This window comes from Heteronotia binoei, chromosome 18, assembly GCF_032191835.1.
Source record: "Heteronotia binoei isolate CCM8104 ecotype False Entrance Well chromosome 18, APGP_CSIRO_Hbin_v1, whole genome shotgun sequence".
NCBI classification, from domain to species: Eukaryota; Metazoa; Chordata; class Lepidosauria; order Squamata; family Gekkonidae; genus Heteronotia; species Heteronotia binoei.
The window spans coordinates 4,215,690-4,236,464 of record NC_083240.1 but is presented as its reverse complement, the minus strand read 5'-3'; the positions used below and the strand labels follow the sequence as shown (position 1 = coordinate 4,236,464).

The following is a 20,775-nucleotide window of genomic DNA, read 5'->3' as shown; positions in this document are numbered from 1 at the left end:
CAGAAGACACCATTCAAGCCTGCTGTCCCCCAACCTGCAGGTCTGAAGTGACAGCAGAGAGCTCTGCCACAAAGCATCTAGATTGTTTCCCAAATGTCAAATAGCGGATGTATTCTTCCACTCCTACCCTCAAGTTAAAAATCTGAGGCATGCTTATTCCTGCATCTGAAAAGGACTGCTTAAGAGCACGGAAGAGGTAAGAACTCCTTACCTACAGTGGCCCCACCACTGCATAAGTCACTGTTCTGGGTATGTCTCCTTGACTGTTTGAGGCAGGACATCAGAACAGGGACTCATGAGATACAACATGCAGCCTCCTCTGAAGGAATGCAAGTCTTCTAACTGTTGGGTAAGTGAACGATCCAATCACAATTGATGTGGAATGATCAGCCCCTCACAGAGGCAGATTTGGAGAAGGGAAATCTGGTTCAGGCAGAGAGACAGCAGTCCTTGTGTGGCCAGGAACTTTAGGCTCACAAAAGTCTTCATTTAGGTAACTTATTTTAGCACTGCAAAGGTATCAAATGCACACAAGGGGAAAAACAGCCGGAAGACATTTATTAATCTTGAAGCATCACAAAGGTGCTCCAAACTACCACACAGCTTTCCTAAAAAAAATCCCACATCCATTCCAAGTGTCAACCAGGTGAGATTCCTGCCCCTTTCACAGTTCGGTGAAAAGGGGAGTCTCAGATACAGGCAACTCTGTTCAGTTCTTGCCAAGGGATACACTTTGATCACACTCATTAAATGCAATTGTATTAATGCACAATCAAGAACCAATGGAGTGGAAAACGTTACAAGCAATGCAAACTCCTGGGCAGCTAGACGTGCTCCTGGCTAGTGGCCTTAGCAGGGCTGTCGAACTCATTTGTTATGAGGGCCAGATGTGACATAAACGAGACCTTGTTGGGGTCAGGACATGTCGGGCAGGGTACCTATTTAAGATTAGGTAGCAGAGATATAAACTTTTTAAAGGGCACAGAAAACACGACTAAAGGTTTTTTTCTAAGCAAACTCAAAACATGCTTAAAACATTAACACTTGTTGGTCTTAAAGGTGCTTTCTTTGTATCTCTCCCGTGGGATCCTGGGAACTGGGCAAAGGAAGCTCTGGCTCTTTCCCTCTCTCCCCAGGGGACCAGGAGGGGGAGGAGCCTCAACCAGTGGAGAAAATGGAGATTTTGCTCTGCAGCTCCTGTGTGATTGAGCAAGCCTTGCAAAGCAAGTTGAGATGCAGAAGGAAGCAAGAGATGGAGAAGGAAGCAGACAAGAGCCAGTTGCTCAGGGGCCTGATAGGAGCCTTCTGGGGGCTTGATTCGGCCCCCGGGCTGCATGTTTGACACCCCTGCCTCACAGCCTTCGACTCTTACGTTGTACAGGAAAAGGCAAAAGATGTTTTGATTTCAGCCTCTTTTCATCAAACCAGGAGGCAACTGGCATACCGTTGCTGTGACTGAGGGGGAAAAAAAAAGCTTCTCAATGAGCATAAAGCACAGATTGGAATTTTGAACCAGGCCACCTTTTGTTTGGCTTGTCATGATTCTTTTGTGCAGAATAAACTGCCATCAGCTGGCTTTGCAGGGCCTGAATGGGTCTCTTTCTATTCCTGATGCAGCGGCACCCGTCCCCCACCTACCTTCTGCAAGTTGATAGTGCTGACGTGCAACTTCTTCATGGGACCTGTGTCCACCGGACCACTGGCTAACGCCTCTCCTTGGTTGCTCCTTTGCATTCGATGCTGGTAGATGAGGGGATCTTCTTCCTCATCGGCAAGAGTGTAGCCCTAATTCAGAACAGAGAGGATATTAACCAAGGCCAATATCTGGCTCTGCAGGCTTTGCACAGTTTGGGCCTTGTACCGCCTTGCTCCTTCCCATTCACACATTATTTGGGGCTATGCGAGGGTGACTGAAGCAGTCTGCCAAGATGCAGGGTCAGTAGTTTAGGTGTCCATCCAATTTATGTTTTAAATTTCATCTGTCTCAGGCATGTTCCTATTGTACCTTGCTGCATTTTCCCGCAGTTCGCTTTATGGCAGCTTTACAGCAGTTTTGTTGCACTAAAATTAAGCAAAGAGCAACATGACTTTTCACGCACTAGCTAGGACTGTCTCAAAGGAAATGGGGTGGGTGCTGAGAAGGACACGGCATCAACAGATACAGCCAGAGAGAGAGAGAAAGAAGGCAGCTACCAGGTATCCTCCACTGTGCCTGAATCCAGCTCCAGTTGGCAGTGCCTCCTTCCAATTACTAAGGGAAATTCTGAAGGTCAGCTTCAGCAGGCAGGCACCCTTCCCCATGCCGGGGCTAGGCTTTAGTGAGAACTGCATTGTCAAGCACCTTTTATTATATTACAACTGTATTTTAAATTACGACAAGCTGCTTCGGTAGCTTATTCTGGGCTCAGAAGTGGGGCCCCAAAAATGAAAGGTGTTTTGTAATTTATCTGCACTTGGAACTTGCAGATATGTTTTGCAAATGATTAAATACAGATGTTACTTATTTCTTTTGTGCTTTTCTCACAGCACCCACCCTGGATGCCTGTGTGCAATGCCAAAGCCATGTGACCACATAACAAACAAAGAAGGATCAACGTGCTGAAAGCTACATATCAAAAAGGCTCGGTTTTATCTTCTGAATCAGATCAATGAAAAGCTTAATTAGAAAATGAAAGGAGAGGGCAGACAGGCAGAAGGCTAGGCCAGATATATATTTCTCTTGTTTAAACTGGAAGGAGAATGAAAACACAGAATGAAACAGTAGGCCTTGACCACCACTGTTCACACACGACCACGATGAAATTTATTACCTGCAAATGGAAAGCAAAAATGAAGGACTCCCATGACCTGATTTAATAGACCACACTCCCCTCACTTGCAAAGCCCTCCCACCCGCCCCACTAACTGACCTTCACAATTCTGCATATGAGAACATCATATCGCTGGTGATTTATCCTGTGCCTCACCAAGACTTTGTTCACCATTGGGATAAAAATCTGATACTGTAAAAGGAGAAACAAAAATAAGTCATCTTCAGCAGGACTGCGATTAAATCTACCCACTTCACTGTCCCCATTAGAAGGAACAAAGACCACCTGCAAAAGTGTATTGTTGGGGAAACATATTGTTAAACCTGATGAGCTGTACATTAGAGGAAGGAAGGGATTAATACCAACTAACTTCAATTTCAGCTGATCAGTTTTGCATTTTGGAAAGGTTTTTTTTTTTTTTAACCTTCTTTCCGAGCTGGAAGACTAAGGACGAGAGTGTGTCCATGGCAGTTGTCCGGAGCTCTGGGCTCTGGTCAAGGGTCCGTACTATTGGGTGGATAATCCGTGAGGCATAATCGGTGAAGTCCAGAGACTCTGTCAAGCGGTCCACAGTTTCTAAGGCAGCTCTGGAATTAGGGGGAAAAAAGAAAAAGAAAGTGCTGCATTCAAGAGGGGTCCTCAGCTCAATGAAAAGGGTTCCAAGAGTCAACTCTTAACTAAAAGTACCTCTGTGGAAGACCCCTGTCTGAGACCCTGGAGAGGTGCTTCCCATGAAACGAGGCAGATAGGTCAAGGAGCTAAGACAGCCTACAGCAGTTTCATATGTTCATAAAAATCCTTATCGAAAGGGGCCACAGTTTAGTGCTAAGCATAGTGAACCTGTGCTATGCATGCAGAAGGCCCTATGTTCCATCCCCAGTATCTTCAGTTAAAGGATCTCATATATCAAAACCTGGGAAAGGCCTTCCTTTGCCAGAGAACCTGAAGACGCACAGCCAGTCAGAGAAGATGATGGTGAGTTAGAGGGATCAGAGTCAAAAGGCAGCTTTACACCATAAGTGAAGGATGCTCTCCTCTTGGAAAATGGCACCCCTTTGCACATTAGTGATGATATGAGCTCACTGCAGAGCAGTGCAGAGCAGTGTAGTAGTTACTTCTCAATAACCCCCACTGGAGACATGCAGTCCGTCTTGATTTGCTTTCCCTTCTATAACGGCAACCTCAAATGAGCATTTTCTTCCCACTTGGTGATCGGAAAGAGAATGTGGTTGGAGGGCAGCCCTGTCAGGGATGCAAGCCACAAAAAAATCTGCAGAGTTCGGCTGCTGAGGAGGAGGGGACAGGTGCTTACTTGCGAGCCGTTAGCGGGGCATCTGGTGCATCGAAGAGCTTTACTATAGGAGGGAGCAGCAAATGCAGGTAATCATCCAGGTTGGCTCCAAACAGCTGGATGGCATTCAGGAGCTGGAGAGAAAGCCCAACAAATGAAGAGCCACTTCCAAAACGGTTAATTTAAGTTGCTTCATTAGCAGGCTTCCGAGAAGAACATGCACTGCCTTGTTCCTTAAACGTCTGTCCAAGTGAATGTCAGCTTACAGGGCAAATCCCAATCACTCTCTTGCCCAGGCAAATTTATACTGGTGGGGAAAAAAGCTCATGAAGCAAATGCTATGCCAGGGATCCCCAGTGTGGTGCCCAGGGACACCTTGGTGCCTACTGACACCTTTTCTGGCACCTGCCAAGTGTTTTTAGGAAGTGAGTGGAGCCAGGTAGGGCTGTTGCCAAGCAAGGCTGTGCAGATTTTTTAAAAAATGTTGCTTCGGCAGCAACCGTCTCCACAGCGCAAGGATCTGAGACAATCATTTTCTGGCTGACTCTGCCTCCTGCAGTAGCAATTTTGTTGCTGTACCCACCATACCGCCTCCTGCGGTAGCCATTTTGTTGTTATGCCCACAGGATCAAAAAGGTTGGGGACCCTGTGCATTTGCCAATAGTCCATTTAGGGCAGGAGTCCCCAACCCCTGGGCTATGGACCAGTACCGGTCCATGGCTTGTTAGCAACCGGGCCGTAGTTGTATAATTATTTCATTATATAATACAATGTAATAATGATAATAAGAAGACATTGGATCAAACCCAGTTCTCCCAGATAAGAGTCTGCACACTTAGCAACCACACCAAAATAAAGTGCACAATTGTATCATCCCAAAACCATTCCCTCCCCCCGCCCTTGCCAGTCTGTGGAAAAATTGTCTTCCACAAAACCAGTCCCCTGTGCCAAAAGGTTGGGGACCACTGATTTAGGGGCATTTACAAGTGGACAACAGATGCCCAATGGCGCCTTTACCCAGGACAAAAGACTATAATAACCTCATACGACCTCACTCTTTCTGGGGAATGTATTCCAGCACATCATATCCACAGCAAACAAGAAAATCCTGCAGAGTAATTTCTAAAAAAAAAACATCCAGGGCTCTTTGTCCTTGGTAGGGTTGCCAATCCCCAGGTGGGGGCAGGGAATCCCCTGATTTGGAGGCCCTCCTCCCACTTCAGCATCATCAGAAAGCGGGGGGAGGGGAGGGAAATGTCTGCTGGGCACTCTATTATTCCCTATGGAGACTTATTCCATAGGAAATAATGGAGAATTGATCTGCGAGTATCTGGGGGGGAGGGCTAGTTTTTGAGGTAGAGGCACCAAATTTGCAATATACCATCTAGTGCCTCTTCCCAAAATACCCCCAAGTTTCAAAACGATTGGACCAGGGGGTCCGATTCTATGAGCCCCAAAAGAAGGTGCCGCTATCCTTCATTAACTCCTATGGGAGGAAGGCATTTTAAAAGGTGTGAGTTCCCTTTAAATGTGATGGCCAGAACTCCCTTTGGAGTTCAATTCTGCTTGTCACACCCTTGCCCCTGGCTCCACCCCCAAAGTCCCCAGATATTTCTTGAATTGGACTTGGCAACCCTAGTCCTTGGGTATATGAACGCCCAAGAGTTGCTTGTACAGTAAACAGATCTCCAGAAAGATGCGGTTTGGATTCCACCTCCTCTTCCATTGAATCGCCCGCCATGGTTACCGCACTGGAGGCATCTCTGCACCACACCTGGCTTTGGATTGCAGCCAGACAGCCACCTGGACAGATCTGTCTGCTATACAAAGGAGACCCCCCCAGGCCTGCTCGGCCTCATGCTCACCTTGGTGGAGACGCTGCGGATGCCGGTGGTGTCATGCATGAAGACCCGCAACATGTGCGGGATGAGCTGAGGAAGGTACAGCTTGAACTCCCCTCCTAAGGCCACCACGATTTGCTCAATGAGGAGAATAATGGTGCTCTGTATTGAGTTGTTCACAACCCAGAAGTCCTGGAAGGAGGGGAAGAAAGCGAAGCTGAGGACAACTACGATCTGTTTCAGCCACAAGCCGGTTATTTATTTATTTAAGTCAATTTCTATTCCGCACATTCCCCGGAGGGCTCAGGGCGGAGTACAACACATCATAAAACAATAAAATGCAATAAAAACATTTTATAAACAGACAACTCAACGGCACTCAGATTAGCATGACATCACCTATTGCCCAGCCTAGCCATCTCGCATCATGATATCTCACAGGGATGGCAGTTTTTATTCCAATTCCTAGCACATGTGACAGTGCTGGCCCGGGAGGCCAACCAGATCAAGAATGGATGCTTGCAGCCTCAGCTAAAAACCTGGCGGAACAGCTCCGGTTTACAGGTCCTACGGAAGGCTAATAAGCCAGGTAGGGCTCGGATCTCAATAGGGAGATGATTCCACCAGGTTGGGGCCAGGACCGAAAAAGCCCTGGCCCTAGCTGAGGCGAGGGCTCTTTAGCTTGGAGAAACGTCGACTGAGGGGTGACACGATAGAGGTTTACAAGATAATGCATGGGATGGAGAAAGTAGAGAAAGAAGTCCTTTTCTCCCTTTCTCACAATACAAGAACTCGTGGGCATTCGATGAAATTGCTGAGCAGACAGGTTAAAACGGATAAAAGGAAGTCCTTCTTCACCCAAAGGGTGATTAACATGTGGAATTCACTGCCACAGGAGGTGGTGGCGGCCACAAGCATAGCCACCTTCAGGAGGGGGTTAGATAAAAATATGGAGCAGAGGTCCATCAGTGGCTATTAGCCACAGTGTGTGTGTGTGTGTGTGTATATATATATATATATATATATATATATATATACACACACACAGACACACACACACAGACACACACACACATATATACACACACACACATATATTTGGCCGCTGTGTGACACAGAATGTTGGACTGGATGGGCCATTGGCCTGATCTAACATGGCTTCTCTTATGTTCTTATGAGGGTCTCTTGGGCCGGGGACGGCCAACAGATGTTGGGAGGTCGAACATAACGACCTTCTGGGCATATATGGAAAGAGACAGTCCCGCGGGTACGTTGGTCCCAGGCCGCGTAAGGCTTTAAACGTTAGCACTAGAACCTTGAAGCGGATCTGGTACTCGATGCGCAGTCAGTGCAGACCGCGGAGCGCCAGCCGAATGCCCACCCGTAAAAGTGGTGCAGTCAGCAGGCGAGCCGCCGCATTCTGCACCCGCTGCAGTTCCTGGATCAGTCTCAAGAGTAAGCCAGCGTAGAGCGAGTTACAGTAGTCTGGAAGTGACTATTGCATGGATCACTGTAGCCAGGTCCTTGGGGGATAGATATGGTGCTAGCTGCCTGATCTGCTGAAGATAACAAAAGGCAGACCTGGCAACCATCGTGATCTGGGCCTCCATGGAAAGGGGGGCATCCAAGGTCACTCCCAAGCTCCTCACCTTTTGGGCTGGCACCAATGTGGCACTGTCCAAAGCTGGGAGCTCGATGCCCAGTACAGGTAAGAACACAAAAGTGACACCGGCAGGCGTATCCAAGGCCCCACAATGACCAGCTGCCCAGGACGGGGAAGCAAGAACTGGAACGCTGGAGCATCACGTAGGTTTTGAAAGCTGCCTCAGCGACATTGTTGTGGAGTTGTAGAAAAGCCGCCCCTCATTATGATGGAGGCCTTACATAGTGACGGCCTGTTTCTTTCCCACCAGGCTGCACTGCTCAGCGTCAGTGAAGAAGGACAGGTTTGCCTATTACGGCAAGGGTTTCTCCTACTGCAATCCTCTGCTTCCCTCCCCTCCCCAAGAGGAACAAATGCCAACTTTTAAGGAGGGAGAGCAAAGAGGGGCAAACTCAGCGATGCAGTCAGGACACAGACAAGTCCGCCTTGCCACTGAGATGCAGTCATCTGCACAGAGGTTCTCTTACTTTCCCATTCTGAAGTGAGACAGAATGTTGATATCCTGTGCATGCGCTCTCTCTCTCTCTCTCTCTAGCATATAACAGTAAAGAAATGGCATCCATACACACACACACACCCTCCCCCAGGATGTGTGTGTGTGTGTGTGTGTGTGTGTATGTGTATATATATATATATATATATATATATATATATATATATATATGAACTCATTGGATATGAGCTCTGTCCAGAGCTCTGCTGTGCAACTGGGAGAGCCTAGCAAAGCAAACTCTCCCTCCCTCCCCAAGGAAGGAGCCTCAGCCAATGGAGAAAACAGAGGCTTTGCTCTGTAGTTCCTGTGCAATTGAGCAAGCCTTGCAAAGTAAGCCATTATGCAGATGGCAGCCAGTTGCTCAGGGGTCTGACAGGAGTCCTCCAGGGGCCTGATTTGGCCCTCGGGCCACATGTTTATCACCCCTCAGGTACACATCACCTAGGACACTACCTACCCCTCCGAGTCCACATATGGAATCATACTGGAGGCAAAAGCATTCCTCCCCCCCCCCTTACTTCTGGCCCATCCCCAGGGATGGGGGAGATAGCTGTTCATGAGCTTGCATGTGCAACTCTGTCCAAAAATGCTTTGGGGACAGAGTTTTCTTTGATTGCAAAATGGTGCGGGTGGGGTGGGTGAACTACAGTGGAACCACAAAGGTTACTGGGACTGCAAAAGGCAGGGAAAGACACTTAAGGACTGTGTTTTAAAACACTGTCAACTGCTTTGAGGAATTTAGCTAGATCCTAAAGATCCATTCCACTAGTGAGATGTGTTTCTCTGGAAAGAGCCCTTCCCTCTTCTTAAAAGAGGGCTACTAAATGAAATGAATAACTGGCCCTAATCTCAATGCAGCAGGAAAAAAATAAGAAAGCTGCCAGTCAGTTCAAGCTCTGATGAGTGCAAAGTGAGCCTGACTACTCTTTAAGTGTTCTGCTACACAAAAGGCAACCTGGCTTCACATAACATCATGAGTTAGCAAAAGAAAATACTTTGGACTTCTTGGGTGGCGAGATACATTTGATTTCTCTTTGACAAGCAAAGCCTCAAAGAAATGCTTCCCTGGAACTACCTTGAAATAAAATCCTTCTCCCGCCTTTCTCTCTTCCAGGTTGTCCTAAATGTGTTTTCTTGCTACGCAGTTGCTGGGGCAGGCTGCCACAACGACCAGCATGGGTTACCATGGAAGGAAAATGCTTTTCCTCAGCAGGATGGTTTTGCTTTTTTAGCAAAGTATGTATGAATACAGTGGAGCTTCACCATTCCCTCACTTTCAATGCATAGCAAACACATACTGTGTCCAATTTCTGTAGAGTCATTTTACTCACTGCGATGCCCCTTAACCACATCAAAGGAAACCTGGATGCCATAAACCCTGAAAGCTCTACCTTAACAGACCTGTTTGACGTTAACACTGCTCTTGTAAATTTCACTGTGCGGGGGCATCTAATGCGTAGCCTACAAGCACGTCAAAATTAAAGTGCTCTACGCTTTTCATCTGGCACTGTCTCAAGGAAAGATGCTTATCTCACCTGGAGAGCAGGGGAAGGAAGGGATAAAAAAGGATCCAACTAGGAGCGAAAGAATTCTGGAAGATGATACAACAAGAAATCTCCAAAATTTTGGGCTACGATTTTAAGAAAATTGCAGAGACGTTTTTACTTGGATTACAATTAGAAAAATTTCCAAAAGAAGATAGGACTCTAATTTGGTACCTGTTATCAGCTGCTAGGACTTTATACGTGCAGCTTTGGAAGCAAGAAAAAAATACCAGAGAAATGGGATTGGACCATGAAAGTTTTATCGTGGTGTGAAATGGACAAATTAACTAGAACACTAAGAGACTATGATTTAGAGATATTCAAAAGGGAGTGGAGAAAATTTAAAGGATATATGGAGAAAACTTGGAAAGTAAAGAAACATTGGACAATTTTTTAGTTGTAAGAATATATATATTGAACTTTGAGCAGTTAGAAGTGCCTTTAGTATTGGTTTGAATTTATAACCTCGGGGAAGTCAACATTGGAGGGAGGGGGGATGGAAATGTCATATGGGTTAATGCGGGAAAAAAAATTAAGAAATAGTTAAGTTTTGTAACCATATGCTACCAATAAATTGTTTAAACAACAAAAAGGATCCAACTAGGCAAAACAAAGAAGACGGCAAAAGGCCTGAAACAGCCCTTACTCAGCAGAGCCATCAGGACTGGAACCGGAGGGAGTACCCCCACCCCTACCCCAAGACAATTTCCTGCCTGGTCTTTGCGCATCTTGCCTTTGGATTATGGGGGAGGAGTAGGCCACCACCAGGATAACTTCCCCCACTACTGGAGAACAGGTATGTATGCCTCTTGGTTTTAAAGTAATGTTTTTGTAACGAGTGCTGCCTTATAGATGTATTGATTCTAAAATTTAGTTTTATAACGGAAGACACGATAATGCTACAAAAAGTTGAAAGCAGTAGGAAAAGAAGACCCAACGAGGGATGGATTGGCTCAGTAAAAGAAGCCAGCCTTCAGCTTGCAAGACCAGAACAAGGCTCTGAACAAGAGGACATATTGGAGGCCATCAATTCACCGGGTTGCTGTAAGCTGGAAGCAACTTGACAGCGCATCTCTCTCTCACACACACGAACGCACACACACAGAGGACGATCGCATCTTGCAGCAATCTTGAAACAAGAGCAATATCCCTGAAATGCATCAGAGGGTTTCAAAGAATAAATTTCTTATCTACCTGTGGATTTTTTTTTTCTCCTACTTTTTCTTTCAGAGAAGACAGAACTGGGCCACCGGTGGACTGATTCAGCATAACCCAGCTCCCCCTGTATCCTTATGATTCCAGGCTGCCCGATTTGTAACCTCCAGAAGGGCACAGAGCTGAAGGGCAACATACTCACTCTCATGAGGGTGACAATTTCATCCATATAGGGCCGAATGTGGCTTCTCACAAAAGACACCAGCATCCCCAGCTGCTGAAACAGGAACTGGAAAAGAAGAAGGGCTTTACAGAAAAGTCGACGAAGCTCAAGGTGGAGGTGGTGTCGCAAAGCTCCATGGGAAAGCTCTTGCCAGCACATGCGCAGCATGGTGATGGCATGCTCTAAATCTGGCTGTACTTTTTCTCTCGGCATCTCATGCCCATTTTTATACACGCGGCAGACTCCTGTGCACATAGCAGAATCTCAGGAGCGTACACACCAAAGGCATGGAAGCGAAGCATAGCAACTAAACATCAAGACGTGCAAGTGACAATCCCAGAATCTGGAATGCCACAGAACTTTGCCAACTGCACTTGACAGTACTGCTGACCCTGCCCCAACCTGACCCGCCAGCCAAACTATTATCGAAATCACATCCCCCCCCTCTCCCCTCTCTGTGCCTGGATGCATTTGGGGGTAAAATAAAAAGAACTTGCAAGAAACTAAACTGTATACTGGAAAGGCTAGAATCAAGATATAGGTAATTTGTGGACCTCACTGCCACAGAATACAGTGATAGCCACTAGCTTAAACTGCTTTAAAATGAAAAGATGCCCGTGTAGAAGGCAGGTCCATCAATGGTTATTCACATCTATGTCTGCCGAACACCAATGGCTGGGGGAGGAGCAGCAGACAGAGGCATAGATTATGTGCAGCTTGAGTTTCTTTGCTTGAGGTCCTGAAGATCCACTGGCAGTCAAAGGAGACAATACTAAGCAAGGTGGTCCCAGATGTTCAAACCTCTAGTGACGCCCAGCAAATAACAATCACAGGAAGGACTCAAAACACTTATTTTTGCATAAGAGAAGTCCAGGGGTGGGAGTGAACAGGGGGCCAACAATCCTGTCTTTTAGACTGGCACGATAGCCTTGTAACGTTACTGCCATGCCAATAGCTGCACATCTGTGATATTCTAAAGGCTTAGGAGAAACAGGAAGCAACAGACTCTTGGCAAATAATGCAGCTTTCACAAGGGAAGAGAAAGGTGCATTTGGCTGGGGCAGAAAGGCTCTGCAGTGCTGGCAGAAACAAGAGCATCAAGTACAGCTGCTGGCCAGTTTCCGGAGGTTTGGGGCTGGGAAGCCAGAAGACGCAGAATCTAGCTACAGCACTTCATGGCAGACAGGATGCGTGCCTTTGACAGGAAGGAGTGAATGAACGAGCAAAGGGATGGAGAGGTTTCAGGAAAGGTGGAGAGGAGCTGCACTGCACATACTGATAACTAGTTTCAGAGGGTAGCTGTGTTGGTCTGGAGTAGCTTGGCTAGATTTGAGCCAAGGAGCGCCTCAGAAACCAACAAGATTTTGGGGCATGAGCTTCCAAGAGTCACGGCTCCCTTTGACTGATGGGAGGAAGCACAAAAGCTCATAACCCTGGAAATCTTGTTGGTCTCTATGGTACTAACAGACTGAAATCTGGCTGATTAGAATTAATGTGCCTTGCAAACCTCTTGAATATTTATGTTTGTCCAACAGGTAACCTTCAGCTTTTTTGGGGGGGGGGGAGAACCACCTTGAGGGGAGGGAGATATGTCGAAATGCTTACGTACAAGACAGGAGGTGCCTTGGTTGGGTGCTTAAAAGTCATGTGTACCCACCTCAGCTCTTTTTCCCAGAACACTTTCACCATCTTCTTTTACCTGAAAATTTTTAGAGAGAGTAGGCAAAAAAAGAGTAGCTTTTCAAGGAAGTTCAAACAAATCAGACTCAGGCACCCAGCAAACCCAGATTTTTTGCCTTTCCAGTCCACTGAGTGATTTCGTTCTGGAGGAGAGCAGGCAGTGCTGACCACAGTTCTAGGAAAGCAATGCATTAACAGCTGACACCAAAAGCGCATGCCAAGTTCCACAAGCTATGCCAGGGTCCCCAACTGTCCGCTGCGCACATGCATGATGCATGAGACTGCTGTGTGTCTGTCGCACTGAAAGCAATGGGATTTAAGTCTGGGTTTTAAATCAATGGACTTTTGATGGAGCTTGCATATGTCTAAATTTCTCCTGGGCTGCAACTCCATTCAGGAAGCGATATATATCAAAATACAGCTGAGGCGTTTGCCGACCCAGAGAGACAAATCTACTCCAGCAGGCAAACTGAAACGCCAGTCTCTTAAGTATTCCAGCTCACTCAGTAAACCTCCGCCAATACGCACTCCCTTCTGGAGACGGGTTCTTTAAACGAAGGGAAAGGCAATTGGAAGGCCTCAGATTTTAAGGAGTGCTCCATAAACAACACCATGCCCAGGGTATACAGGAGGCAGCCCACAAACACTGTGGGGTTCCAAATCTGAAAAGCCTGGGGTAAATAACAGGCTTTAGTCCTTTAAACCAAAATTGATTTTGAGGAAATGTGGTGAGGTCTACAGAGACATGGAGTGGGGAGTCTGCTAGTTGTGGCAATTCACACTCTTTTTTTTCAAGGCAACTTGGGGGAAAAGAGAAACACCCCCAGTACTGTTGGGACATGTTTGAAGGTTAGAAGTGGGGCAGGAGAGGAGGAGCCAACATAAGCTAGACCACAGCAAGAGGCTTCCTTTCTGTGGCAGGGAAGTGAGTTCTCCACCTAAGTCCAATGCGGAGCTGGCTGTTAAAAGGAAGCCTCCAGAAAGCAGCTGTGCCTTTAAGAAAGCATGACTGGCAGCGCATGGTTCCCCCCCCCAAAAAGCATCAAAACAAGAGACAAGATGCACAAGCGGAAAACTCACTCTTGCAGCAAGCCCGGCAGCCAAATCGCCTGTTTGTTCTTATGAGAGGCATCCGGTTCCAGGGGATGGGGAGGGGAGACATGGGAGGAGGAGGAGGAGAGAAAAGCCACACAAGGGCACACTCACCTCCCGGATGGCGCCGTCACAAACCCGAATGACGTTGAGGAAGGTGGGCATGACCTGAGGCAGGAACTGCACACACTTGAGCCCAAGGGACTTGAAAATGAAAGTGATGGCTTGGACCACCATCGTGTGATGGTGGGACAGGGACTGGTCACGGAAGATCCTCATCAGCGCTACCATGGAGACAGCTGGGTAGAACTCGTCCAGGGGAAGGTTGCCCATATTGACCAGCATCTCGCTGGTGCTGTAATCAGCTGAAAAGGAGGGAGTTAGTGTGCCACCTGTGCCAGGTAAGTGCCCGTAACAGCAGCTGAATGCGCTTAGTAAGTCAAAACACACTTCCTTTAGATGCCGCCTGGGTTTGGTGCATAAAAGACATGGGGCAAAACCCTATGCGGTTCACTGAATGTCCTGCAAGGCTCCTCCTCTATGGCGTAGCCTTTGCCATCTGCCAGGACCTCATTTCTGTTGAGGGCTGGCATGATACAGTGCATAGCCTTCTCATTTGTGAAGCTCAGTTTGGACCAACCGCACACTTGCTCTCACCCTAACCTACCCACACAAGGTCGTTGTGAGGATAAGAAGGGAAGGAAAGACAAAAGAACAAAACGATGCACAAGACAAGAGGACAAACTCGCTGCCTACCAAACTCCTTAAAGAAATGGTTTTGGGGTGGGGGTGGGGGGGCTTGTAAAATTCAATCAGGTCAGAACTAAAAGTGAAGGGGGGGGAATCTGCAGATAACAAATGTTATGCAAACATATACAATTTTAATCTGTGCGCATCATTCTTCAGTTTTTATTGTTTTACCTAATTCATAGCCTGAGCAAGTATATACATCTAATTCCCCCCCCCCATAGTTACTCTAAGTATCAGACTTAAGAGGCTTTTTCATTCCTCAGCAAATCTTACAAGTTGAACCAGTTATAGGCACAGAGAAGGAATCCAGTAGCACTTTGAAGGCTGACAACATTTGTGGCCAGGTATGAGCTTTTGTGAGTCATTGCTCACTTCTTCAGGTTTCAGAACAAAGTTGGAGTCCAGTGGCACCTTCAAGATCAGCTAAGTGGTATTCAAAGTGTGAGCTTTCGTGTGCAAGCACACTTCCTCAGACAATGAAATGGAATTAGAAAAGGCAGTTGTATGTATAGCGGCTGGGTGGTAAATTAGCACGTAAAATGGTAAAGACACAATTGGACAGGCTCATAATCCCCTTGGCTTCTGTTGGTTCTCGTCTCTTCTTCAGCTTGGCATGTTCAAATCCTTGCTGCCCACCCAACTCTAGAAGGGTGCTGCTTTCAAAACCAGTGGGTCCTTCTTTTATATTTTGCTTCAGGGCTCCAGCGTTCACATACAGGTTTACCGGGCTCAACCAAAAAAAAAATCCAGATCACTGATCGTTTCAAACAAATTCTGCACAAGGGGAAACACCAGTGACTGAAGCAGACATGTGGCCTGCAGCTGCACAGCCACACCACATCAAGTGGTTTAGCACCTTTAACTTCTTTCTGATCCAGGAAACAGCTACGCAAACAGGCAAGAGACAGGAAATGAAGAAAACCAACCAGACGTGTCCCGAGTGCGCACACGGGCACCTTCCCTGTGCCAACGCAGCCACAATTTCTTTGGATGGACAGGCTGCTGTGTTGTTTAAAACCAGATGGCTCGAAGAATTTCTTGGACAGACCCGTTGTCCTAGAGGAGGACAGGCAATCCATTTTAACGTGTGCAATAGATATATTACCTCATCGGTCCATGAAGCATTGTTTTGTGGAAGGGGTTTCAAACGGAGAACCCTTCAGTCCAAAGCACCACCTGCTCCCACATTAGGTGAAGCCCTGCAATGGGCCACTGTGGTACACTGGTCAGTGTCAGACCGGGATCTGGGAGACCTGGGTTCAAAACCCCACAGTGACTTCCTACCTCACACTGAGTTTAAAAATCCCACGCTCAACATCTCTTTGCGAGCATATGCTGGTACAGTTATTTGGGAAATCCAATAATACTTAGAAAGAAGGCTAAAACAGGACGTCCCCTTTCCCAGTCAACTTACAAGAATCTTGGCTGGATTTGGACTCCGACAGGCTGACAGCGGACGCATCCCGTGACTGATCTATCATGCCTATGTTCACTTTGTGCTTGTAAGGATCCAGAGCCCCCAAGAGACCAAGGACACGGATTGCCTAGTAGGAAGAAAAGCCAAGGGTCAGAGCGCTTTGAAGGCAGCACTGCCAGTGAAAAACAGACAATGCTGTTAAACCATTGCCAAGCCAGAAACTCTGTAGGCTGGGCAGATATTATATGGAGGAGGAACTCGCTATATTATAGGAGGAACTCGCTACTGACAAAAATCTCAGAGAAACAACACTGTATGACACAAGGAACTCGACAGTGTGTGTGTGAACAGTGACTAATGAAAGCTCAAGAAATAGCAAGAGGAAAAGATAGCAGCAGTTGGGGTAAAGGGGTTCAGGGGCCATGCACACTTCCCTGATATTTTTATCCATCTTCTGCTCGCTCAGTCTCTTACACACACACACACACCCTTCACTCTTTCCATTCTCCTCTCCTTGCTTTGTCATTCCAGACATGCAGAAATACCCAAAGCACACTCCCCACCCCCCCAAAAACCCACACCCTTCATAAGCATGAGTCTGTGAAGTAGAATTATTATACGAAATCCTAACCTCTCTCCGGGTGCCCTGGTTCTGCTCTGTCTTCAGGAAGTTCAGCAACACCTCCAAGAGAGTTGGGTATTTCCTATAGGGTTCCACCACATAACCAGTGCTGGCCACCAGCTGACCCAGTGTCCAGAGGGCCACCTGGAAGAGATTCACAGCAAGGGGGGGAAAGGGGAGGGTTTGTAACTAGGTACACAAATGATTGAGCAGTCAGCTGTCTACCCAGCTCTTATTCTAGACCAGGGGTGGCCAAACTGTGGCTCAGGAGCCACATGTGGCTCTTTCACACATATCGATTTGGAGTTGGGAGTGAGCAGTGAAGTGGCCAAGTTTGCAGATGACACTAAATTGTTCAGGGTGGTGAGAACCAGAGAGGATTGTGAGGCACTCCAAAGGGATCTGTTGAGGCTGGGTGAGTGGGCGTCAACGTGGCAGATGCGGTTCAGTGTGGCCAAGTGCAAAGTAACGCACATTGGGGCCAAGAATCCCAGCTACAAATACAAGTTGATGGGGTGTGAACTGGCAGAGACTGACCAAGAGAGACATCTTGGGGTCGTGGTAGATAACTCACTGAAAATGTCAAGACAGTGTGCGTTTGCAATAAAGAAGGCCAACGCCATGCTGGGAATTATTAGGAAGGGAATTGATAACAAATCAGCCAGTATCATAATGCCCCTGTATAAATCGATGGTGCAGTCTCATTTGGAGTACTGTGTGCAGTTCTGGTCGCCGCACCTCAAAAAGGATATTATAGCATTGGAGAAAGGGCAGAAAAGGGCAACTAGAATGATTAAAGGTTTGGAACACTTTCCCTATGAAGAAAGGTTGAAACGCTTGGGGCTCTTTAGCTTGGAGAAACGTCGCCTGCGGGGTGACATGATAAAGGTTTACAAGATAATGCATGGGATGGAGAAAGTAGAGAAAGAAGTACTTTTCTCCCTTTCTCACAATACAAGAACTCGTGGACATTCGATGAAATTGCTGAGCAGTCAGGTTAAAATGTATAAAAGGAAGTCCTTCTTCACTCAAAGGGTGATTAACATGTGGAATTCAGAGCCACAGGAAGTGGTGGCAGCCACAAGCATAGCCACCTTCAAGAGGGGATTGGATAAAAATATGGAGCAAAGGTCCATCAGTGGCTATTAGCCACAGTGTGTGTGTGTGTGTGTAATTTTTTTTGGCCACTGTGTGACAGAGTGTTGGAGTGGATGGGCCATTGGCCTGATCCAACATGGCTTCTCTTATGTTCTTATGTGTGGCTCTCGAAGCCCCCACACCCTGTTGGCCAGCTTGGAAAAGGCTTAAATCACTTCTCCAAGCCAGGGCAGTTGGTGGCTTGGAGAATGCATTTAAAATTGCTTTCTTTCCACCTGTCTCCCATCATCCTTCCCCCATTTATTTGCTTCCCTCCCTCCCTTTTTTTCTTGCGGCTCTCAAACATCCGACATTCATGTATTGTGGCTCTCAAACATCTGATGTGTATTCTGTGCGGCCCTTACATTAAGTGAGTTTGGCCACCCCGTTCTAGAAATATCAAAACTCTCAGAGCTTGGAGCAGCTCTCTTAGGAAGGAACAGAACAAGTAGACCCAAAGTTTGTGTGCACCATTTTTCCAGGACCAGAGAGGAAGAACCCCTGAGAACTCAAAAACCGGTGCTCACCTGTCTCTTAGCTAGCAAGGAGGAGTCCTGAAGCATATCCATGATGATGATGAAGAGCTCATCCACCCACTTCCTCATCTCCAGCCCGCTCACCTGTTGAAGAGACAGCCATGGAAGGAAGAGCTATGGGCACACTGTCAACACTGCAATGTCACAAACTGCCACACGGCAGCAAGGCTTGTGGAGCAAAACCCAGTAAGAGCCTTGCTTACCTGCGCCAGCTCGCCTATGGTAGCCAGGACATTATTGATCACCCCGGGGTTCGGATCAGGATCAGGATCTTTTAGTTTCACAATCAATGCCTGCGGGATGACATAAAAAATAAGAAGATTTGGGTAGCCGGGAGGGGGGGGGGAAGAGCTCTGAAACGAAACATGCTCACTCATTCTGCCAGTTTGGTGTAGTGGTGAAGTGTGTGGACTCTTATCTGGGAGAACCAGGTTTGATTCCCCACTCCTCCACTTGCACCTGCTGGAATGGCCTTGGGTCAGCCAGAGCTCTGGCAGAGGTTGTCCTTGAAAGGGCAGCTGCTGTGAGCTCTCTCAGCCCCACCCACCTCACAGGGTGTCTGTTTGTGGGGGGGGGGGGAAGGGAAAGGAGATTGTGAGCCGCTCTGAGACTCTCCGGAGTGGGGGGCGGGGTATAAATCAAATATCTTCACCTACCTCACAGGGTGTCTGTTGTGGGGGAGGAAGGTAAAGGAGATTGTGAGCCCCTCTGAGACTCTTCGGAGTGGAGGGCGGGATATTTTATTTATTTTATTTTTTATTTTATTTAATGGACTTATATCCCGCCCTTCTCACCGAAGTGTCTCAGGGCAGCTTACAACATAATGATTCATATAATTCAATTTAAAACGTTTACAAGTACAATTAAAACCATAATTAATAAGATAAAATAAAACCAGCGGTCTATAAGAGCATTTTTGTTCCATCCAGAGATGTTTTCATTATCAGTTAGATGTTATAGGCCTGCCGGAAGAGGGCTGTCTTACAGGCCCTGCGGAACTGCCCTAGGTCCCGCAGGGCCCGCACCTCCTCCGGCAGCTGGTTCCACCAATAAGGTGCCGCTGTTGAGAAGGCCCGATCCCTAATGGATTTTAGACGGGCCTCCTTTGGCCCGGGGACTACCAGCAGATTTTGTGAACCGGAGCGTAGTACTCTCTGGGGAACGTGTGGGGAGAGACGGTCCCTAAGGTAGGCAGGTCCTAGGCCATATAGGGCTTTAAAGGTAATGACCAACACCTTGTACTGGACTCGGAATATTACTGGCAGCCAGTGCAGATCCCGAAGCCCCGGCCGAATGTGCTCCCATCTTGGGAGCCCTAGTAGCAGCCGGGCAGCAGCGTTCTGCACTAACTGCAGTTTCCGGGTCCGGCACAAGGGTAGCCCCATGTAGAGGGCATTACAGTAGTCCAACCTCGAGGTGACCGTAGCATGGATCACTGTTGCTAGGTCGTCGCGCTCCAGGAAGGGGGCCAACTGCCTCGCCCGCCTAAGGTGAAAAAAAGCGGACTTGGCAGTGGCTGCTATCTGAGCCTCCATCGTCAGAGAAGGCTCCAATAGCAGCCCCAGGCTCTTGACCCTGCCCGACGCTGTCAGCGGCGCGCCGTCAAAAACTGGCAGGGGGATTTCCCTTCCCGGGCCGCAGCGACCCAAGCAAAGGACCTCTGTCTTCGCTGGATTCAGCTTCAGCCCACTCAGCCTAAGCCACCTAGCCACTGCCTGTAACGCCCGGTCCAGATTTTCTGGGACGCAGGCGGGCTGGCCGTCCATAAGCAGATAGAGCTGGGTGTCATCAGCATATTGATGACAACCCAGCCCATACCTTCGGGCAATCTGGGCAAGGGGGTGCATATAGATGTTGAATAACATCGGGGAAAGTACCGCCCCTTGAGGCACCCCGCAGTCAAGCGTGTGTCTCTGGGACAGTTCCTCCCCAATCGCCACCCTTTGTCCCCGACCGTCAAGGAAAGAGGAAAGCCATTGCAAGGCCAGCCCCTGAATCCCAGCGTCGGCAAGGCGGCACGCCAGAAGCCGATGGTCGACCGTATCGAACGCTGCCGATAGGTCCAACAACATCAGCACCGCCGAGCCGCCTTGATCCAGATGCCGCTGAAGGTCATCCATATAAATCCAATATCTTCATCTACCTCACAGGGTGTCTGTTGTGGGGGAGGAAGGGAAAGGAGATTGTGAGCCGCTCTGAGACTCTTCGGAGTGGAGGGCGGGATATAAATCCAATATCTTCTTATCTTCTTCTTCTTCAGTGCTTCCATGCTCTTAGCAGGTAACAGAGATGCTGCATGCAGCCATTAAACCATTTATGGGGTAGAGGTATGAATTCCAAATACCTGCCCATAAGCCCTACCTTGAGGATGGGCTCCATATAAGGGCGAATAAGTCGTGGGGCGTTAGAGACCAAGTGGCCCAACATCCTGGCGCTCTGCTCCTTAATCCTGCCAACCCCGCTGTGTTCCAGCTCCGTTAGGATCTGAAGGGGAAAAGCAAATGTCACTGGCGACACGTGG

General features: G+C 47.8%; 1 protein-coding gene across 2 annotated transcripts in view; it reads right to left on the bottom strand.

The window, feature by feature from the left end:
- MTOR (mechanistic target of rapamycin kinase) overlaps nt 1–20,775 on the bottom strand; it is a 137,594-nt gene that overhangs the window by 93,706 nt on the left and 23,113 nt on the right. The window contains exons 14-26 of one of the 2 annotated variants that reach the window (XM_060259562.1): nt 20,616–20,738; nt 18,458–18,547; nt 18,246–18,338; nt 16,591–16,725; nt 15,957–16,086; nt 13,907–14,157; nt 12,678–12,719; nt 11,000–11,086; nt 5,967–6,134; nt 4,123–4,235; nt 3,235–3,397; nt 2,910–3,002; nt 1,639–1,785 (exon numbers count right to left, since the gene is read on the bottom strand). In XM_060259562.1, coding sequence (XP_060115545.1) covers nt 1,639–1,785; nt 2,910–3,002; nt 3,235–3,397; nt 4,123–4,235; nt 5,967–6,134; nt 11,000–11,086; nt 12,678–12,719; nt 13,907–14,157; nt 15,957–16,086; nt 16,591–16,725; nt 18,246–18,338; nt 18,458–18,547; nt 20,616–20,738 — 1,635 coding nt within the window. The remainder of the gene's footprint in view (nt 1–1,638; nt 1,786–2,909; nt 3,003–3,234; nt 3,398–4,122; nt 4,236–5,966; nt 6,135–10,999; nt 11,087–12,677; nt 12,720–13,906; nt 14,158–15,956; nt 16,087–16,590; nt 16,726–18,245; nt 18,339–18,457; nt 18,548–20,615; nt 20,739–20,775) is intronic. The other variant, XM_060259563.1, reaches the window with a different exon arrangement.